The following is a 16,993-nucleotide window of genomic DNA, read 5'->3' as shown; positions in this document are numbered from 1 at the left end:
AAGAAGAAAAGGAAGGAAAAAACGAAAGGAAGGAAAGAAGAAGAAGAAAAGGAGAAAAAAAAGGGAACGAAGGAAGGAAAGAAGAAAGAAAGTGAAAAAAGAAAAAGCAAAGAAAGGAAAAAAAGAGGAAGAAAGAAAGAAGAAAGAAAATGAGAAAAAGAAAGATACAAAGAAAGGAAGAGATATAGCCGTCAGTACGGAGCAGGAAAGCAGCGCATCCGTTCCGTATGGTTAATTCATCTAGATAAGTGTGAAAAGATATAGGCCAATGCAAATGCTTGAAGTAAGCTCACCAAGAAAGTCCTCAATCTCACCACAATAGCCTCCAACAGTTGCCAATATTCATTCATATCTGCTTCTAACTAAGCCACGAAAATCATGACTTGAGGTGTTCCGTCATATGCTTCATGTGCAAAATGTTCCTTTTTTCTACACATCTTTCCGTCATCTGCCTAAGCAATTCAATTGCTTTGGCAATTGACTTTCCAACTCAAAGGTACCACCAAGTCAAATTAAAAGCCTTGCGGCCTTTGATGATACCACTACATATCACATTACTATTTAGGTTTGACTATATCCAATGTCCATTTCCCATTACCCAATAACATATGTTTTATGGTCGATAAAATAACAAACACCAGTCACCACTATATCTCAGCACCCATGTAAAAATACATGGACGATTAAACTTCTTCTGCAATATTAATACTTGTCTGCACTTCGCTCTTTCTTTGCTTCTTCAAGTACTTGTTTAAGAAGCTGTTTAACCACATCATCCTGAAATTTATGGATTCTAATTTGGTTTACAGAAATTCAATATAACATCCACTAAGCTAACCAACTTCTCTATTCAACTGAAATTATCCATTGGTATGCAGACACACTAGAAAAGCTTATCCTAGTTCCATAGCTCCTTACAATTTAAAGTACAACAAAAATTGTAATCTGCCATTGAAAAGGCCCTGCAATAAAATTGAAGGCAATCTAGGGGCAAATATTATATTTAGCTATCTGAAAATCTGTTCCATATATCATGAATACAAAAGCAAGAGCAAATCTCATGAATAATGCGATCAATTCTCAGTAATGCAAAAGCATTGAAGAATTTTGGACCCAAATATTCCATGTCCGATGTCTTGTACAGATTAGAGTTGGATCACAAACAAACTTTTTTTAAACTGCATTAAGAGTCACCGTCAATGCAATTCAGTATATTATTAAATTGAAACGATGTAAAAAAAAAAAAAGGTTCCAACTTTGAATTATTCACCACATCCATAATTCACTAATCATTCATGCACAAGGAAGCGAGAGATGTGTACAATAGGAACAACATGAGAGCCTCGGATCAGATAATTTGTTAAAAGAGGAAAAAAAAAAAAATCCATTGATCATAAACTAGTACATAGAAATATAGGTGATAAGTAAAGTAATTGCGGACTTAAATGAATAAAAAGAAAATTTATAAGAAAATGTACGGATATTTACATCAACGGATAGAGGGCGGGTGGGGAAGGAGAGCACCAAGCCATCAAATTGCCACCTTTTTGATTCTCGATCCCCAATCAGCACATGAACGGCAGCAATCGGAAAGAAATCACCTTTCCTCTCTCCGCCAGAAGCCGCCCCAGCTTCTTCCAAGCAAAGTGGGTGCAGTTGGAGAGGGCGATCCAGCACACGATCTCGTAGATGAAATCAAACGCCGGATCCGACGAAGAAAAGGAGGGAGACTCCGATCCATCCCAATCCGACCCCGACCAGTTACTCCCACCGCCAAAATTCCAACCCCTACCACCGCCCCCTCCGCCGCCGAAGGGGCCGTCGTCTCCGTCCCCGTCGCCGGAGAAGGCGTCCTCTTCGCCGCCGTCGCCATCGGTGAGGGAGCGGCGGCGGGTGCGGCGGGGGCGGCGGACGAGGGCGCGGGGGGCGGCGGGGCGGTAGAAGTCGGAGCGGACGGCGGTGGGGGGAGCGGCGGAGAGGGCGAGGGTCGGGGACGGGCGGGCGAGGAGGAGTTTGGTGGAGAAGGCGAGGCCGTGGGTGGCAGCCAGCGAGATGGCGTCGGAGATCGCGGCGGAGATCTCCATCGCTCTGTTTTTGTTCTTCCACCGCTCAAGCTTTGGAGGAAAAGAAAGTTGAAAAGGTTTTATCAAAAAGAAAAGGTATCAAAAGGGAAGGGAAAGAGGAGGAGGAAGGGAGAGAATTCTTTTTGGTTTTGGGTTCCACGCCTTTGTTGTTAGCTACGGGAACGGTTTCTTTGAGCCTTCGGACTAATTTTTTGCCCGGTCTCGTGTGGCGTAAGCAAGAGGAGCGAACACGGAAGTATACGGAGAAAACGTAGGTGACTGGGCTGGAAAGGCATCGTTTTGTCTGTGGCAGCGCATACAATACTTTATGAGGACATCAAGAGTCGTGGATGATCAAGTGCACAAAGGACGACCAGAATCTAATGGATTGGATGGTTTCGATTCCATTGACGCAAAAGTTTTTAATTTTTAGGTTAAGTTTTTTTTTTTTTTTTTGATGAAAAGTTTTTAGGTTAAGTTAAATCATAGATATTTGATCCTATCTGCACTCACTTTTAGTTAAAAAAAAAAAAAACTGAAAAAGAAATAATAAAAAAAATGAGATGCAAAAGAAGAGTTTGTTGATGAAAGGAATCAGTTGCAGATAGACATCAGGCATCTCCATCCACTCACAAGTTCGATAGAGTTTGGCTTGAAAGAGTGGAAACGTGGCTAATCAAGAGTAAAACCACTAGCATTCACGTCGTAAGAATCAAATTTCTGTGGGTTCTTTGTTTTCCACTATTGGATGTTTTAAAATATTTTTTTTATTAAAATATCTTGCGCAGAGGTGCACTAAACCAAACAATTCTTGATATACACCGCGACAAGCATGGTAGTAGCATGGGCAACCTCCGACAGAATTCAGCTCGATTGATCTGCTCATACTACCTCAAATTGATCGGCTTTGGTGCATCGAGCAACTAGTACATGAAAAATGACCGATCACTGTTAAAAATCATAGCTAAGAAAAAGAGAAAGACTAAAAAGATCGAACAATTGCCATTATCAAAGATCATAATTAAAATTACCCACATATCCTTTATCAATATATATATATATATATATATATATATCCCCAATTAAGTCAAAGATGTCCAACCTTTGAATGAAAATTTGAATACAAGTGGACCCAAATAAAAATCCATGATACCGCCTGAGTGGACCACACAAATTAACAAGAGCCAATCAAACTGCGTGGACAACCACAAGCTTCCGCTGGTGCTCTACCAGCCAGTTCATTGTCCTGGAAAAAAAAAATAATATATATGTAAGCCGAAAAATGCCCCGTATTGCATGCACTAGATGCAATTGGACCGCACAAATGCCACGGTGAATAACACGCCATGTGAACCCCTATATATTACCGGTTCTTGATTGTGCGAAAAATTATTTTCTTGATTTGATCTAGGTAGATCATGCAAATCCCACCGTGAATAACACGCCATATCTATCCTTGTATTTCACAAATTTTCGATTGTGCATTATCCATCATGATAGTCTCCTAGATGTGTGCTGGGATGATCCAGATACTATTTTTTTTCAATTGCATGCTCTCTACTGTACATATGCTTCGAAATTTATCTTAGTTCACTGACATCTGATACATATAATATTTTCATGCCAAGCCACGGTGGCCTCCCAAAAGAACCAAAAGCTTTGGTCGACTACTCTATCCCACCGAAGGTAACCAGATCCGAGTCCGGGAAAGGGACTTGCATCACCCCGGTGCAGGGCAAAGGAAGGAAGCGGCTGGGATTCACTGATGGAATAATAAATCAAGGTCTTTCATCAAAGCATGCCCTCCCGGCCTCTGGATGTTACGCCGTGATGACAAAGTGAATGGGGAGGGAATGTCGACGAGAAAGGAAAAGAGACGATGGGTCTGGATTTATCACGACGGGAGATGTACGAGTGCTCTGCTCTAATAATAATAAATAATAATGCTTAATTCATTTAGCTCGACTCAAGTTGCTGTAAATGATATTAAATTATTTTTTTGATAAAAAAACATTAAATTCTTTATTTAATTAAATGATCGGGATTTGATATGGAATTTTAACTATTCAGATTTGGAATAATGAATTTTTTATCCAACTTATATCCCATGCGACTTGTATCCGATTTGATTCAACCCAATTGCCATCTTTGTACTTGGGATTGGATCCAAGTTATTAGAGCTATTGAATTAAGATTGGGTTGTTGAGAATGAATTAGGTTTTTGAATGATAGGGAATTTAGGGTCTTTGCTTTTAGATTGGTTACTATTGGAAAATATCGACCGATTTCACTCATGCCGACTCATCATCGGGCCTACATGTCCGACGCCCGACTTCACCGACCGACCGACCGACCGACGGGTGCCGTGACCAACCGACCGACGGGTGCCGTGACCGACTGACCAACGGGTGCCGTTACCGATCGATCGACGGCTATCGACCGACCGAGGATACGTCGGTCGGACAGATCTTTTTCGCTCTCCCAACCGACTGCACTATGGAGTCCGATGCCCGACTCCTGCAACGTGCCCGACTGACTGTCGGAGGGGTCCAAATTTTCACCCAACACCCCTCAGCTGGCCGCCGACCTATGGTCGGTCGGCTCCTCCAATCGCCGTACTACTGCCAGAGACTGTCAGTCCTGACAACGGCATACGACACTGCCGCCTAAGGGCATTATCCCACCTAAGGCATGGCCAACCCTAGCGATTTGACAGCTCCACGGCGATTTGACACCTTTACGGCGACTCGACAGTCTTCAGTGAATTGACAATTCTTCAATTGTCCGCGCCATTAATGACGGCGCCATACCATGCTCCACTATATATATCGGGGGAGGCAACAGTACTAGAGGTCCCTTCGAAAAACTCTTGGGCTTGCTCCCTCTCTCTCTATCCCTCTCTCGTTGAGCTCCTTGTTTCTTTTTTACTGTTGCCTAGTCTCCTCTCTGACTTGACCGTCGGAGGGTCCCCGCCGGAGCCACCTCCAGTCAGTGTGGACTTTCTTTTGCAGGTGCTCGTTCTCGATGACCAGACGATGTGGGGATTGGCCGCAACAGTTACCATGAACGAAAGAAGTTATAGACCCCATGAGTCATTGAGGTTGAATAGGAGTCCAGTATGATCCTTACCCAACTTGAAATATTTACATTTAAATTAGGTCCAAATCTTGCTTGGCCTATAGTTTGAGTCAAATATTTAACTATTGTTTTTAGCTAAAATATAATAATTTATAATTAAATATATAATTATTAAAATGTATTAACAATAAAGTAAAAATTAGCTTTATTCAAAAATCAATGTGATCCAACAAATGATCGTTCTTTTGATAAAAATTCACAAACTGTGATTTTAAAATAAATTATCAATACACTTGCAAATATTTAAACAAAATCTATCAAATAAATAATAATTTTTAAATCTAATCATGTGAGAGTTGATGATGAAGGACCATTCCATGAAAAATATAGGCACACTACTATTAAACGTAAATATATTAATTAGAAAGATTTTTTTTATTTAAGCTAATTTTATTTTATTTAAAATTAGAGAATTTTATTCTTATTGAGCAATTCTATTTTGATTGGAACTAAAGTTTTATGAGTGTTTTGGTTTTTTTTTTTTTTTTTCTGTATAGATTCTTATTAGGATTTTAATCAATAAATATCCATTGATACGTAACTAAAGAAAATCCAAGTTTTGCATTATCGATATTTGAGAATATTGTTTGCCTCCCTCTTCTATTTTTCTTCTTCTTCCTCCTCTCTTCTGCCCTCTCCATATCCCTTTGTTGAGATAGGGTTGTTAAGATGAGCAAAGAAGTGTTCGTCTCTTCATTGTGATGGCAGTTCGGCATGTCTATTAGAAGACGAATAGCGCAGTCGATTGAATCGCATCATATGTAATGAAATATTTCAGAGATTGGGCCCGACGATCGAGCGAGACTTGTTCGCTGATGCTGCGGGATCTTTTGTACTATGATTTTTTAAGCTACTTTCACACTAAAGTGATGTGACCGCCTGTATATACCAAAAAAAAAAAAAGAGATGCAGATTTATATAATTTGTAATTTTAAGTCAGGTTGGATCGAGTTCAAGTTATGCGGATCTATTTTTTTGACTCAAATTAGAGATAGATATTATATATTTTGGGTCGGATTGAATTGGAAAATATAAAATCTAGACCTAGCTCAATTTCTAAATCGACTTTAACCCAACCTCAAGTTGCCAAAATGGATTGTTTTTGGGTCTAATTAGGTTGGGCTATGTTGGATCACAAGTCAATGCATTCCATTCGCAACCTTGTATTCTCTTAGATAAAAAACTAGCATAGTGGCCGGACGATATACGGACTTTTTGATTTTACAAATACGAAATAATAACTATCAAAATAATAGATTTCAACATAAAGCAAACTATAAATATAATAATTTAATTTATAATTTAATTGGAGCAAACTATAAACATTCAAAGTAATAGTTTAGATAAAAACGAACTGGAACAGTAAAATTATTTAGAAATTAATAATTTATGATGTTTAGAATGTACTAGGTATGATGAATTATAGGGCATAATCTTAGAATCTTAGTATATAATGCTTTGTTTCAGATCATTCAATCTTTATTAGAATACACGATTGCGTTATTTCTTAATTACTTGAATGTAGTTGATGGTTGGCCCACCTCTATCCAGCATCATTGTATCTCCTGCATCCTCACCGTTGCCGATGTCCTCGGCATCACCCAGATTGGCAACATGAAGACCGCTGCCTTCGCACTCCCCATCCTCCACCACATTGCCGAGGACCCCTATGGTGTCTTCGCCCTCGTCCTCACTCCCACCTGCGAGCTTGCCTGCCAGCTCTCCGAGCATTTTCGGGCCCTCGACTTTTCCCTCAATGTATGCTGCACCCTTATTGTTGGGGGGTTGGACATGATTAGGCAACGGCTGCACAACATCGCCGCAACTCCAAGAAGGATTAAAGTCTTTCTCGAGGAGGATCTTGATATCTCCACCACATTCTTTGAGACCAAGATGGGTTTTATATTTTATTTTCTCAGAAAGTTTGAAACTAATCTGATTCTAATTGAATTTTTTTTTCAAATACTTTGAAATTTTAAGTTTTAAATTGAGGTCTAAGTTAAAAAGAAAATATCATAGAGATACATGGTATGCTATAAGAATACTCTATAATCTGACGTGTTAATATGAAATGCGACTCCTAATATATATGTATTGCTTTACTATTATTATATAGATAGATCGATTTAAAATATTTTTTATTTTTTATCATACTAATTATATTTTTATTTTTTATTTAAAAATATAAAAAATTAAAAATTAAAATTTGACATGTGGTATTGTAAGAGATTATCTATTAATTTCATGTATCAACACAGAATGCCACCTCTAATACTCGTGTATCGTATTATTATTATTATATAAATATAGATTTTTTATTTTTTTATCATATTATTTATATTTATATTTTTTATTTAAAAATATAAAAAATTTGAAACTTGACGTTGTGGGAGATTATCCTATAATCTTACGTGTGAATATAAAATGCGATCCTTAATACCTGTGTATCTCTTTACTATTATTATATTGATAGATATATATATAGATATAAATTTAAAATATTTTTTATTTTTTTATCATACTATTCTTTATTTTTTCATCATACTATTTATATTTATATTTTTTTATTTTAAAAATAAAAAAAATAAAAAAATAAAATTTGACATATGGTATTGCGAAAGATTATTCTATAATCTTATGTATCAATATAGAATACCATCCCTAATATCCATATATCACTTTACTATTATTATATAGATAAATTGATTTAAAATATTCTTTATTTTTTTATCATACTATTTATGCTTTTATTTTTATTTCAAAAATATAAAATATAAAAAAATAAAATTTGATATGTGGCATTATGAAAGATTATCCTATAATTTTATGTCGATATGGAATGCCACTTTTAATACTCGTGTATAGTTTTACTATTATTATATAGATAATCTTTATGATTCTTTTTTTTTTTAAATTTTTTTTTTTCAAACTAGTTTCTATGGATCCAACAAATGTTAGAGATAGAATAGACCGAGATATCAATAATTTTGGCCGAGCTTTATTCATATAATATGGGCCGATTCAAAGTTTAAATATGCATGGGCAAGAGAACAACAAGATAGCCCATGTTGGCGCAACCTAATTGTTACATGAACATCTATGCTAGCCTAGGAGCTAATTTATACAAGCTCCAAGTAGCATTTTCATTTTACAAATAGATAAATCAAAAAATATATAGATTGAATATCTTAATTTTTTGTATGTTAAAATTAAAAAAGAATTCTCCGCAATCATTTCGTGGCCCCAGTCTAAAAATTTTAAAAATAATATAAAAAAATAAAATTTTATAATCGAATCGATCACGAAAAAAATTATGGTCGGACCATCACCGTCTGTCATGTGCATATATTGAAATATGTATAAAAAAAATATGATTATGTGATATTTATTTAAGCTGTTTAAATATTTTTAAAATTTATTTATTTATTTTTTTAATATTTTAAAATATACATATAAATATGTTTGATTATCTATTATTTTAATAAATATTTTTGAAATATGTCGATCGTAATTTTTTTCATGATCGTCCGACCACAGAAATTTTATCCGTGCAAAAATAGGCCCAAGCCGCCGTAGTTGATATAATCGCAATTATCGCATCCTCTTTGGACGGCGGGGGGGAGCATGAGGCAACGAGGATGGTTTCTCTGAAGCTCCAGAAGCGTCTCGCCGCGAGCGTCCTCAAGCGCGGGAGGGGAAAAGTCTGGCTCGATCCCAATGAAGTCAACAAGATCTCCATGGCCAACTCTCGTAACCTCTCTATCCTCTCCATATCTCCGTTGGGGTTTTAAGATTGTTTCTTTCATCGTCATTGCTAATGCTGCTGGAATCAACATCTTTTCTAATCTAGCTTTGTACATCTTTTTATCTTATTGTGTTTCCAGTAGTCATCTTTGCTTTCGCTTTCAAATCTATATGACTGTCGGATTCGGTTTGCTGTTGGTAGTTCTTTTTTAGCATTATTTTTTGAAAAAAAAAAAAAAAAACCAATTGTTTCATATTCTTTTGTATGGATTTGTAGTATTGCATAAGATGTTGTTAACTAGCACACCCTTTTATGTCTCTGGATTCTAGATGCTATGTACAGAGACGTGCTCTGGAGGAATGCATCAGCAAATAATGGGGTGTGTTTACAATTTTCCAACTAATTTGATGTTAAATCTCCTGCTATCTCCTTCAATATCCTTTTCACCAATCCCTCCCCCTTCTTAAGAAAAGGAAGAAGCATGTTCAGGAAACTCATTATCTATTTTGTCCAGCTCTTCTTGTTCTCGAGTCCTTCTTCCTTCACTCTCTTGGTTATGAGGTTTCATTATTTTCTTCACGGTGGTCTTATTTTAGGGGGATGATGTAAGAAAGAATTCCAGTCTTTAGTGTTCCATACGAAGATCTGACATCATGTCTCCATGCATGCTAGAAACTGAAGATCCAATTTTACTGGTTTGATCAATAATTTCAGGCTTGTGTCAGTGCTTTGATATGTATGCATCTGCGTCTACTAATTTGTAGGCCTAGTTGAATTTACTGTAGCATCAGTTTATCTGAGTGCTGTTTATCATGAAGTAATTGTGTAATTAAATGTTTACTTGGTAGTGGAATACTATTTGTAATCTTGATCTTGAATTGATTTCGATGCTTGTCGAAGCAGGCCAGAATATAAGAAAGCTGGTGAAGGATGGATTTATCATTAGGAAGCCTATGAAACTTCACTCTCGACCCAGGGCAAGGAGAGCGTTGGAAGCAAAGAGAAAAGGATGACATTCTGGATATGGTATGTTTGTATCGAATGACAATGTGCATTCTGTATCCAAGTTTGAGTTAATCTTTGTTCACAAATGCTTCTAAATGCTGCAGGTAAGCGCCGGGGTACAAGGGAAGCTAGGCTTCCCACGAAGGTCCTCTGGATGAGGAGGATGCGGGTTCTGAGGCGTTTGCTGTGAGAGTATCGTGAGTCAAAGAAGATTGACAAGCATATGTATCATGACATGTATATGAAAGTGAAAGGTAATGTGTTTAAGAACAAGTGGGTGCCGATGGAGAGCATTCACAAATCCAAAGCCAAGAAGGCAAGAGAAAAGACTTTATCTGACCAGTTTGAGGCAAAACAGGCCAAGAGCAAGGCAAGCAGGGAAAGGAAGTTTGCCACGAGAGAGGAGCGTTTGGCTCAGGTGAGATGAGGTTTTACCTGTCCGTTGTTCAGTTGTGAATTCTACTGTCTGATTGACAAAATAAAGGTTTTCTAATCCAGAATATGACTTTTACTCGTCAGTTCATTAGAAATAACTTCCCAAGAGTAGGCTTGTTAGATCCTAATGTACTTGATGCTAGATAGCTATCATAAAATGCCATTTAGTGTTAGGATTTGATGCCTCGAGATTCAGCCCACATTGAGCCCACAGCAAGGTTCGCGGCGAAAAACGAAGTCCAACGAGATCAAGATTACCTAAAACGGAGCTCGGATAGAGGAGATACGAGCTTTTGAAGTCGGCACGAGATTCGAGGCGGCGGAGGACCGCCGGCGACCGGCGGCGGCGCTCGAGACGTGCGACCCAGGCCCGCGTGGGATGCGCGACCCAGGCCCGCGGCCCAGGCGGGGGCGCGGCCCAGCTGGGTGCACGGCCCAGGCGCGCGTGGGCCCGTGTGCGCGGGCCGGCCCAGGCGGCCTGCTGGGCCCTTTGCCCCGGTCCACCATGGACCGGGTGGTCCACGGCTGGGCCTGTGGACCGCGTGGGCGTTTCCCATGCATATCACGCGGTCCACGGCACTATTCCATGGACCGATCGCGATCGGACGACCCAGGGAGATTCCGGTGACGATCCGACGGTTGAGGAGATTGATTTGGCTTGTTTAGGACTCTTAAACCTAATCTAATTAGGTTTTGTGACGAACAGAGGAAGCGATGGTTCGGGTTTCTCGCCGTACAGAGCCGTACGAACCCGATTGAAGAGAGAGAGGCAGAAGCGTTGAGAGAGAAAGAGCAGGAGGCTCCTGGACAGCGGTCGCCAGACACTTCAGGGGTTCAGGGGGGTCTTCCAAGAGAGAGAGAGCTTTTGTGAGGGGAACTTCTAGTGAGAGAGAATTGGGTGTACAAAGGTTGAGGGTGAGGTCTCCTCTTGTAAAATTTTCTTTTTCATAGTGAAGTTTGCATGCCCCGTGGAGGCGAGCCCTTTTGTGGCTGATCTACGTATTTTGATTATTTTTCTTTTGTTTTGTTTCTTCTTTCTTCCTGCTGCATCGCGTGGTACTGAAAAGATCTTGAGAGGTGGTGTCCTGGCCAGACATCCACCCAACAAGTGGTATCAGAGCAAGGCAGTACAAGGACGCAGATTGCAGTGGTGGTGAGCAAGACTGAAGATGGAGAAGACATGAACAATCAAGATGGAGATCAACAAGTTTGATGGTAAGAGCAATTTCTCCTTGTCGCAGGCAAAGGTGAATGACGTGCTCATCCAACAGGGATTGATCGAAGCTCTCTTGTGCGATGAGAAGCCGACCACCATGGAGGTGCGGGATTGAAAACGGCTACAGATGCAGGCGGTGAGTACCATCCGCATGTACCTGGCGAATGAGGTGATGATCCATGTACTGAGCGAGACTTTTCCGACGGTGCTGTGGTCGAAGCTCGAGGAGTTGTACATGGTGAAGTCTCTCACCAACACTTTTTTCCTCTGGAGGTAGTTTTACTAACTGCGGATGACTGAGGGACAGAGCGTGCAGGAGCATCTCAGCCATTTTCAGAAGATCCTCACCGACCTTCTCAGCGTTGGCGAGAATGTTGAGGAGAAGACCAGGGCACTGGTTTTGATGGCGTCGCTTCCCCCTTCATACGAGTCCTTGGTGACTGCTCTTCTAGTAGGGAAGAGCACTATCAAGATGGACGAGGTCACCGCGGCGATACTCCAGAACGAGGTTCTCAGGAGAGAGAACCCAACTTCGAGCTCAGGTGGCGGTAGCTCAGCTTTGGTGGCTTCTGGAAGAGCAGGAGGCGGTAGACAGAGCGACAGGAGATCGCAACGAGGGCGGTCCAAGTCCAGGAGGGACTTGAGCAAAACCAGGTGTTACCGGTGTGAGGAGTTGGGGCATCTAGCCAGAGACTGCCCTCAACTGAAAAATCGGACGGTGGTTGCTGTAGCGACGGCCGACAGTGATTTAGATGGAGATGTCCTGAAGATATCTGACGTGGTATCTACTTCTTCCCAGCAATGGATATTAGATTCTGCATGCCCCTATCATGTATGTTGCAGAAAGGAGCAGTTTGACTTCCTGGAGAATAGTGAGGGTACGTATATTTACCGGATGGATCGAGCTGTGCGATCAGAGGCATTGGGACGGTCAGCTGGAGGACACATGACGGTGCAGTGAGGAGATTGGGAGAGGTCCGATACATACCCGATTTCAGGCGGAATCTTATCTCACTTAGCAGATTGGATTCGAGAGGCTACAGGACGGTAGCTGGTGGAAGAATCCTAAGGGTGCTACGCGGCAATAGGATTGTGCTGGAGGGGAAGAAGGGGAGCAGAGGACATTATTAGTTGGCAGGAAGCCCAGTCCGAGGTGGAGCTTCGAGAACCAGATGGAGCCCAGAGCGAAGTGGAGCTCCAGGAGGCGGATCGGGCACGAGACAGGAGACTCGGGAGGACGAGAGGCGACGTCGCAAGGTGAGATTCCTATTGCCGTAAGACGATGCCCCGAGCAGGTCTCAAGTCAGGAGGAGCACAGCATACGACGGAGATGGGATCGAGCAGCCTGGCTCGACTGCCATGTTTGCCCATCCATGATCAGCAGGCGATTATCCCAGGGCATGGGGGCGAAGAGATCCAGAAGCTCTCGAAGTTTGGAGGTGGTCGAATATCGATCGAGGTGGAGATTGTTAGGATTTGACGTCTCGAGATTCAGCCCATATTGAGCCCACAGCGAGGTTCGCGGCGAAAAACGGAGTCCAACGAGACCAAGATTACCTGAAACGGAGCTCGGATGGAGGAGATACAAGCTTTTGAAGTCGGCACGAGATTCGAGGCGACGGAGGACCGCCGGCGACCGGCGGCGGGCGGCAGCGGCGCGGCCGCAGGCGGCTGCGCGCGGGATGCGCGACCCAGGCCCGTGGCCCAGGCGGGCGCACGGCCCAGGCGCTCGCGGGCCCGCGCGCGTGGGCCGGCCCAGGCGGCCTGCTGGCCCCTTTGCCCCAGTCCACCGTGGACCGGGCGGTCTACGGCTGGGCCTGTGGACCACGCCGTGGACCGCATGGGCATTTCCCACGCGTTTCACGCAGTCCACGGCACTATTCCGTGGACCGATCGCGATCGGACGGCCCAGGGAGATTCCGGTGACGATCCGACGGTTGAGGAGATTGATTTGGCTTGTTTAGGACTCTTAAACCTAATCTAATTAGGTTTTGTGACGAACAGAGGAAGCGGTGGTTCGGGTTTCTCGCCGTACAGAGCCGTACGAACCCGATTGAAGAGAGAGAGGTGGAAGCGCTGAGAGAGAAGGAACAGGAGGCTCCTGGACAGCGGTCGCCAGGCACTTCAGGGGTTCAGGAGGGTCTTCCAAGAGAGAGAGAGCTTTTGTGAGAGGAACTTCTAGTGAGAGAGAATTGGATGTACAAGGGTTGAGGGTGAGGTCTCCTCTTGTAAAATTTTCTTTTTCATAGTGAAGTTTGCATGCCCCGTGGAGACGAGCCCTTTTGTGGCTGATTCATATATTTTGATTGTTTTTCTTTTATTTTGTTTCTTCTTTCTTCCTGCTGCATCGCGTGTACTGAAAAGATCTTGGGAGGTGGTGTCCTAGCCAGACATCCACCCAATATTTAGATCCAGAAAATTTGTGTGATAAGAGTACCTACATAAGTCTCAACAGTATGGCTTCCTTGTAGGCACATTAATTTGCACTCACCACTTAAATTTTTTTAATCTTAAAGAAATCGTAACATGTATGATGAACATCACTAGACTTGCCATATCTTTCAGAAGCATGGGTTTCCCATAAGCGTATAAAGAGGGAATGTTAAATTCTGGCCATCCAGTATCAGATAAATGAGTCAACGAAAAAGGGGGTTGAAATTGGATCATATACCAATATATCTATATCTATATTTATTTTGTCTGACGGATATAAATATAAATACGGATATTATTCAGATATAAAGATTCATATCCATATTTATTTTAAACGGATACAATTCGGATACTACAAGTATGGATATAATTATGGATACATGTTGGATGATTAAATTTTATGACTATATAATTAAAGATATTACTAAATAGATAATAAATCAAATTAATATAGTATTCATATGGTTGTATATTTTCTTTAATAATTAATAAGTGCTATAAAAAATTATATAGGGTTATCTAAATCTATATCTTTTTTTTTTTAACGGATATGAATACGGATACGATTATTAGTCGGATCATCAAATTTCTATCCAAATTTGGATTGATTCGGATATGAAAACGGATCCAGATGGATATTATCTATACCATTTTCACTCCTACTGGTTTAGGAATACAGATGGTCTCGCTGAGCTGGATTCGTTGATAAAAGACAGATATAACAGCTGATCTTGCTGTGCTGGATTTGTTGATTACAGACAGATGGTTGGCTTTGCAGCTTGCTACGAGACCCATCATCCAATGAAGTTTTCATACTCCTTGCTTTATTGACTTATAGAGTCCAAAATGCAAATGCCGTCATTTCTGGAATTGCCATGCAACATTGGACGGATCTAGCAGCAACTATTTGGTGTTTATCCTAGGAATCCTGGAGTCCTTGATAGCTGCCCCCAAAAAACAAGAATTTGCTTTCATGGATGTAGGTTTTCTGCCCCATAAAAACAAGGATTTGCTTTCATGAATGTTTTTTTTTCTCTGCCTAACATTTATACACGTAGTGGAGTATTGCTGGGTGTTCTCCAATGCAGACACAAAATAAGCGCAAACCGGGTTTGGTGCTCCCATAAATGGAGGATTGATAGTCTAAAAAGCTTAATGCCATTTTACTCCTGGCAGTTCAAGAAAATCTGGCCAGGTACGATGCAGGGCACACTAAATATCCAAGATTTGCCATACCACCCATACGGGATATATCATATAATATCAATAGGTGGTACTACTATATCATACTGAGCTACATATCGATACAGTAATTGAATGATACTAATATGGAGTCCAGTATCGAGATGGTGAATCTTGCTAAATTTTATTTTTATAAGATTGAACAATCACATACTACTGATACATTTTGTCAGACATCATAATAAATTTTGGTTTCATATGTACATTGCATTAAAATGGGAAATCAACTGCTTTTTTTGTATCGTACTTCTGTTTTTTTTTTTTGCATTATGTTGTCTTTTTTGTACATAGGGTCCTGGAGAGCGAGCACCTGCAGCACCAGCTGCGGCTCAACCTGCAGAGTATGGATTTTTGCCTAGTCTTTTTTGCTGCTATTTTAATGTCTATTGGACAGTAGACTAATGCCGTTTTTCCGCTGCAGGGCTCCCAAAAAGGCTAAGAAGTGAACATCAATTGCAAGTAATGCTTCGGCACAAATTATATTTGGAGCCGCGGAATAGGTTTAAGTGTGACTTAATAAATCGTTGGTTTTTGTCTGTTTTGTTTCTTCAAACCAAGAGATGGTTGTTTAAAATGCTGCAAGCTTTTAGCGGAGACTTCTTTGTACTTGTTTTAATGGTCTTCTGTTTGGTGCTCATTGCTTAATGGGTTGGAGCAATTTGCATGTGGTGAGTTCAGATGACCCTGGAATGCCGTATATGATTTGTAAACCACGTGAACAACATCAGATGTCCGTTATTTTTGCAAGCTAGAAATTGGCTAACCAAACAACATTCTTCTGCCTCTCTGTAAACACTGGATGATTCTTCTGGGCTATATGCCGGCATTGAAGTCTCATGGCTCCATGTCCATCTTTTTGATAGCATCGTTGCTTGCGAAGATGGTCATCATGGGTGATGTGTATGCTCGAGTATTTTCCAGGTTATGTCTGGTACAAAGAAACTTCTGTCTGCATTTTTCTGATTACAGTTGTTGATTATCTTATGTTATCGGTGTATTTCTATCCACCACGCATGTTGTTTAAAGGAACGGAAATGATTTGATAAATCAAAGCATTAACAAAATAAAATTACACTCTGGAGCTACGATTACTCGGATCTGGCAGCTTGTTTGTCTCATTCTTTAAATTGTGAAGTTATGCATCCTGTTTTATGGTGGGAGATTTCTACTAATGTGGCAGTATACTAAACCGATGGAAGGAATCATTCTTTAATTGGTTGCTTGTCTCAGCAAGAATGCAAGATCTAGGTAGCTTGACTTATTGCGAAGTTTACGAGTATTGAGCATGCATCAGTGCTACTCTTTGTAACATTATTGTGTTAAGCATCATCTTTATTTCCTCAGAAATAGAAAACACAAACTTCTCAGAGCAGTGCTAGCAAAGCCAATAAAAGGAACAGGGTAAGCGCATTGTCGATGTCGTTTATATCGTCCATCAGCACAACAATTTGTGGGCCTAACTGATGTTATACTGACGTGAAATTTGATGATGCAAAAGTTATGCCCTAAACTTAACCCCGCTTACATCCTAAAGTCAAGTTTTAGGTTTGCTGGACAAAGAGTGATTTGTTGTCTGTAAATTATCGTAAAATAATAATTATAGAAAATATTTTTAAAAATAAATTTAATGAATAATAAAACACACAGATTTTTTTTTTTTTTTTTTCATTATGTTTATATCTTGCTGATTTTACTAACACATGGTTTTTTTCTTAA

At 40.5% G+C, this 16,993-nt stretch overlaps 1 protein-coding gene across 1 annotated transcript; it reads right to left on the bottom strand.

The window, feature by feature from the left end:
* Nucleotides 1-1,326: 1,326 nt before the first annotated feature.
* Nucleotides 1,327-2,272, bottom strand: LOC105039886 (uncharacterized). The gene has a single exon (XM_010916196.4). It carries the CDS (start codon nt 2,082-2,084, stop codon nt 1,566-1,568), a length of 519 nt encoding a protein of 172 aa, XP_010914498.1. The 5' UTR covers nt 2,085-2,272; the 3' UTR covers nt 1,327-1,565.
* Nucleotides 2,273-16,993: the final 14,721 nt, after the last annotated feature.

The sequence above is a fragment of the Elaeis guineensis genome, chromosome 1 (assembly GCF_000442705.2).
Source record: "Elaeis guineensis isolate ETL-2024a chromosome 1, EG11, whole genome shotgun sequence".
In the NCBI taxonomy this organism is placed as follows: Eukaryota; Viridiplantae; Streptophyta; class Magnoliopsida; order Arecales; family Arecaceae; genus Elaeis; species Elaeis guineensis.
The sequence above is the reverse complement of the archived record's forward strand: the minus strand, read 5'-3'. Positions and strand labels throughout refer to the sequence as shown.

What these genes read in the sequence shown, in the direction of transcription:
- LOC105039886 (XM_010916196.4), bottom strand. Translation starts at nt 2,084, where the DNA reads ATGGAGATCTCCGCCGCGATCTCCGACGCCATCTCGCTGGCTGCCACC.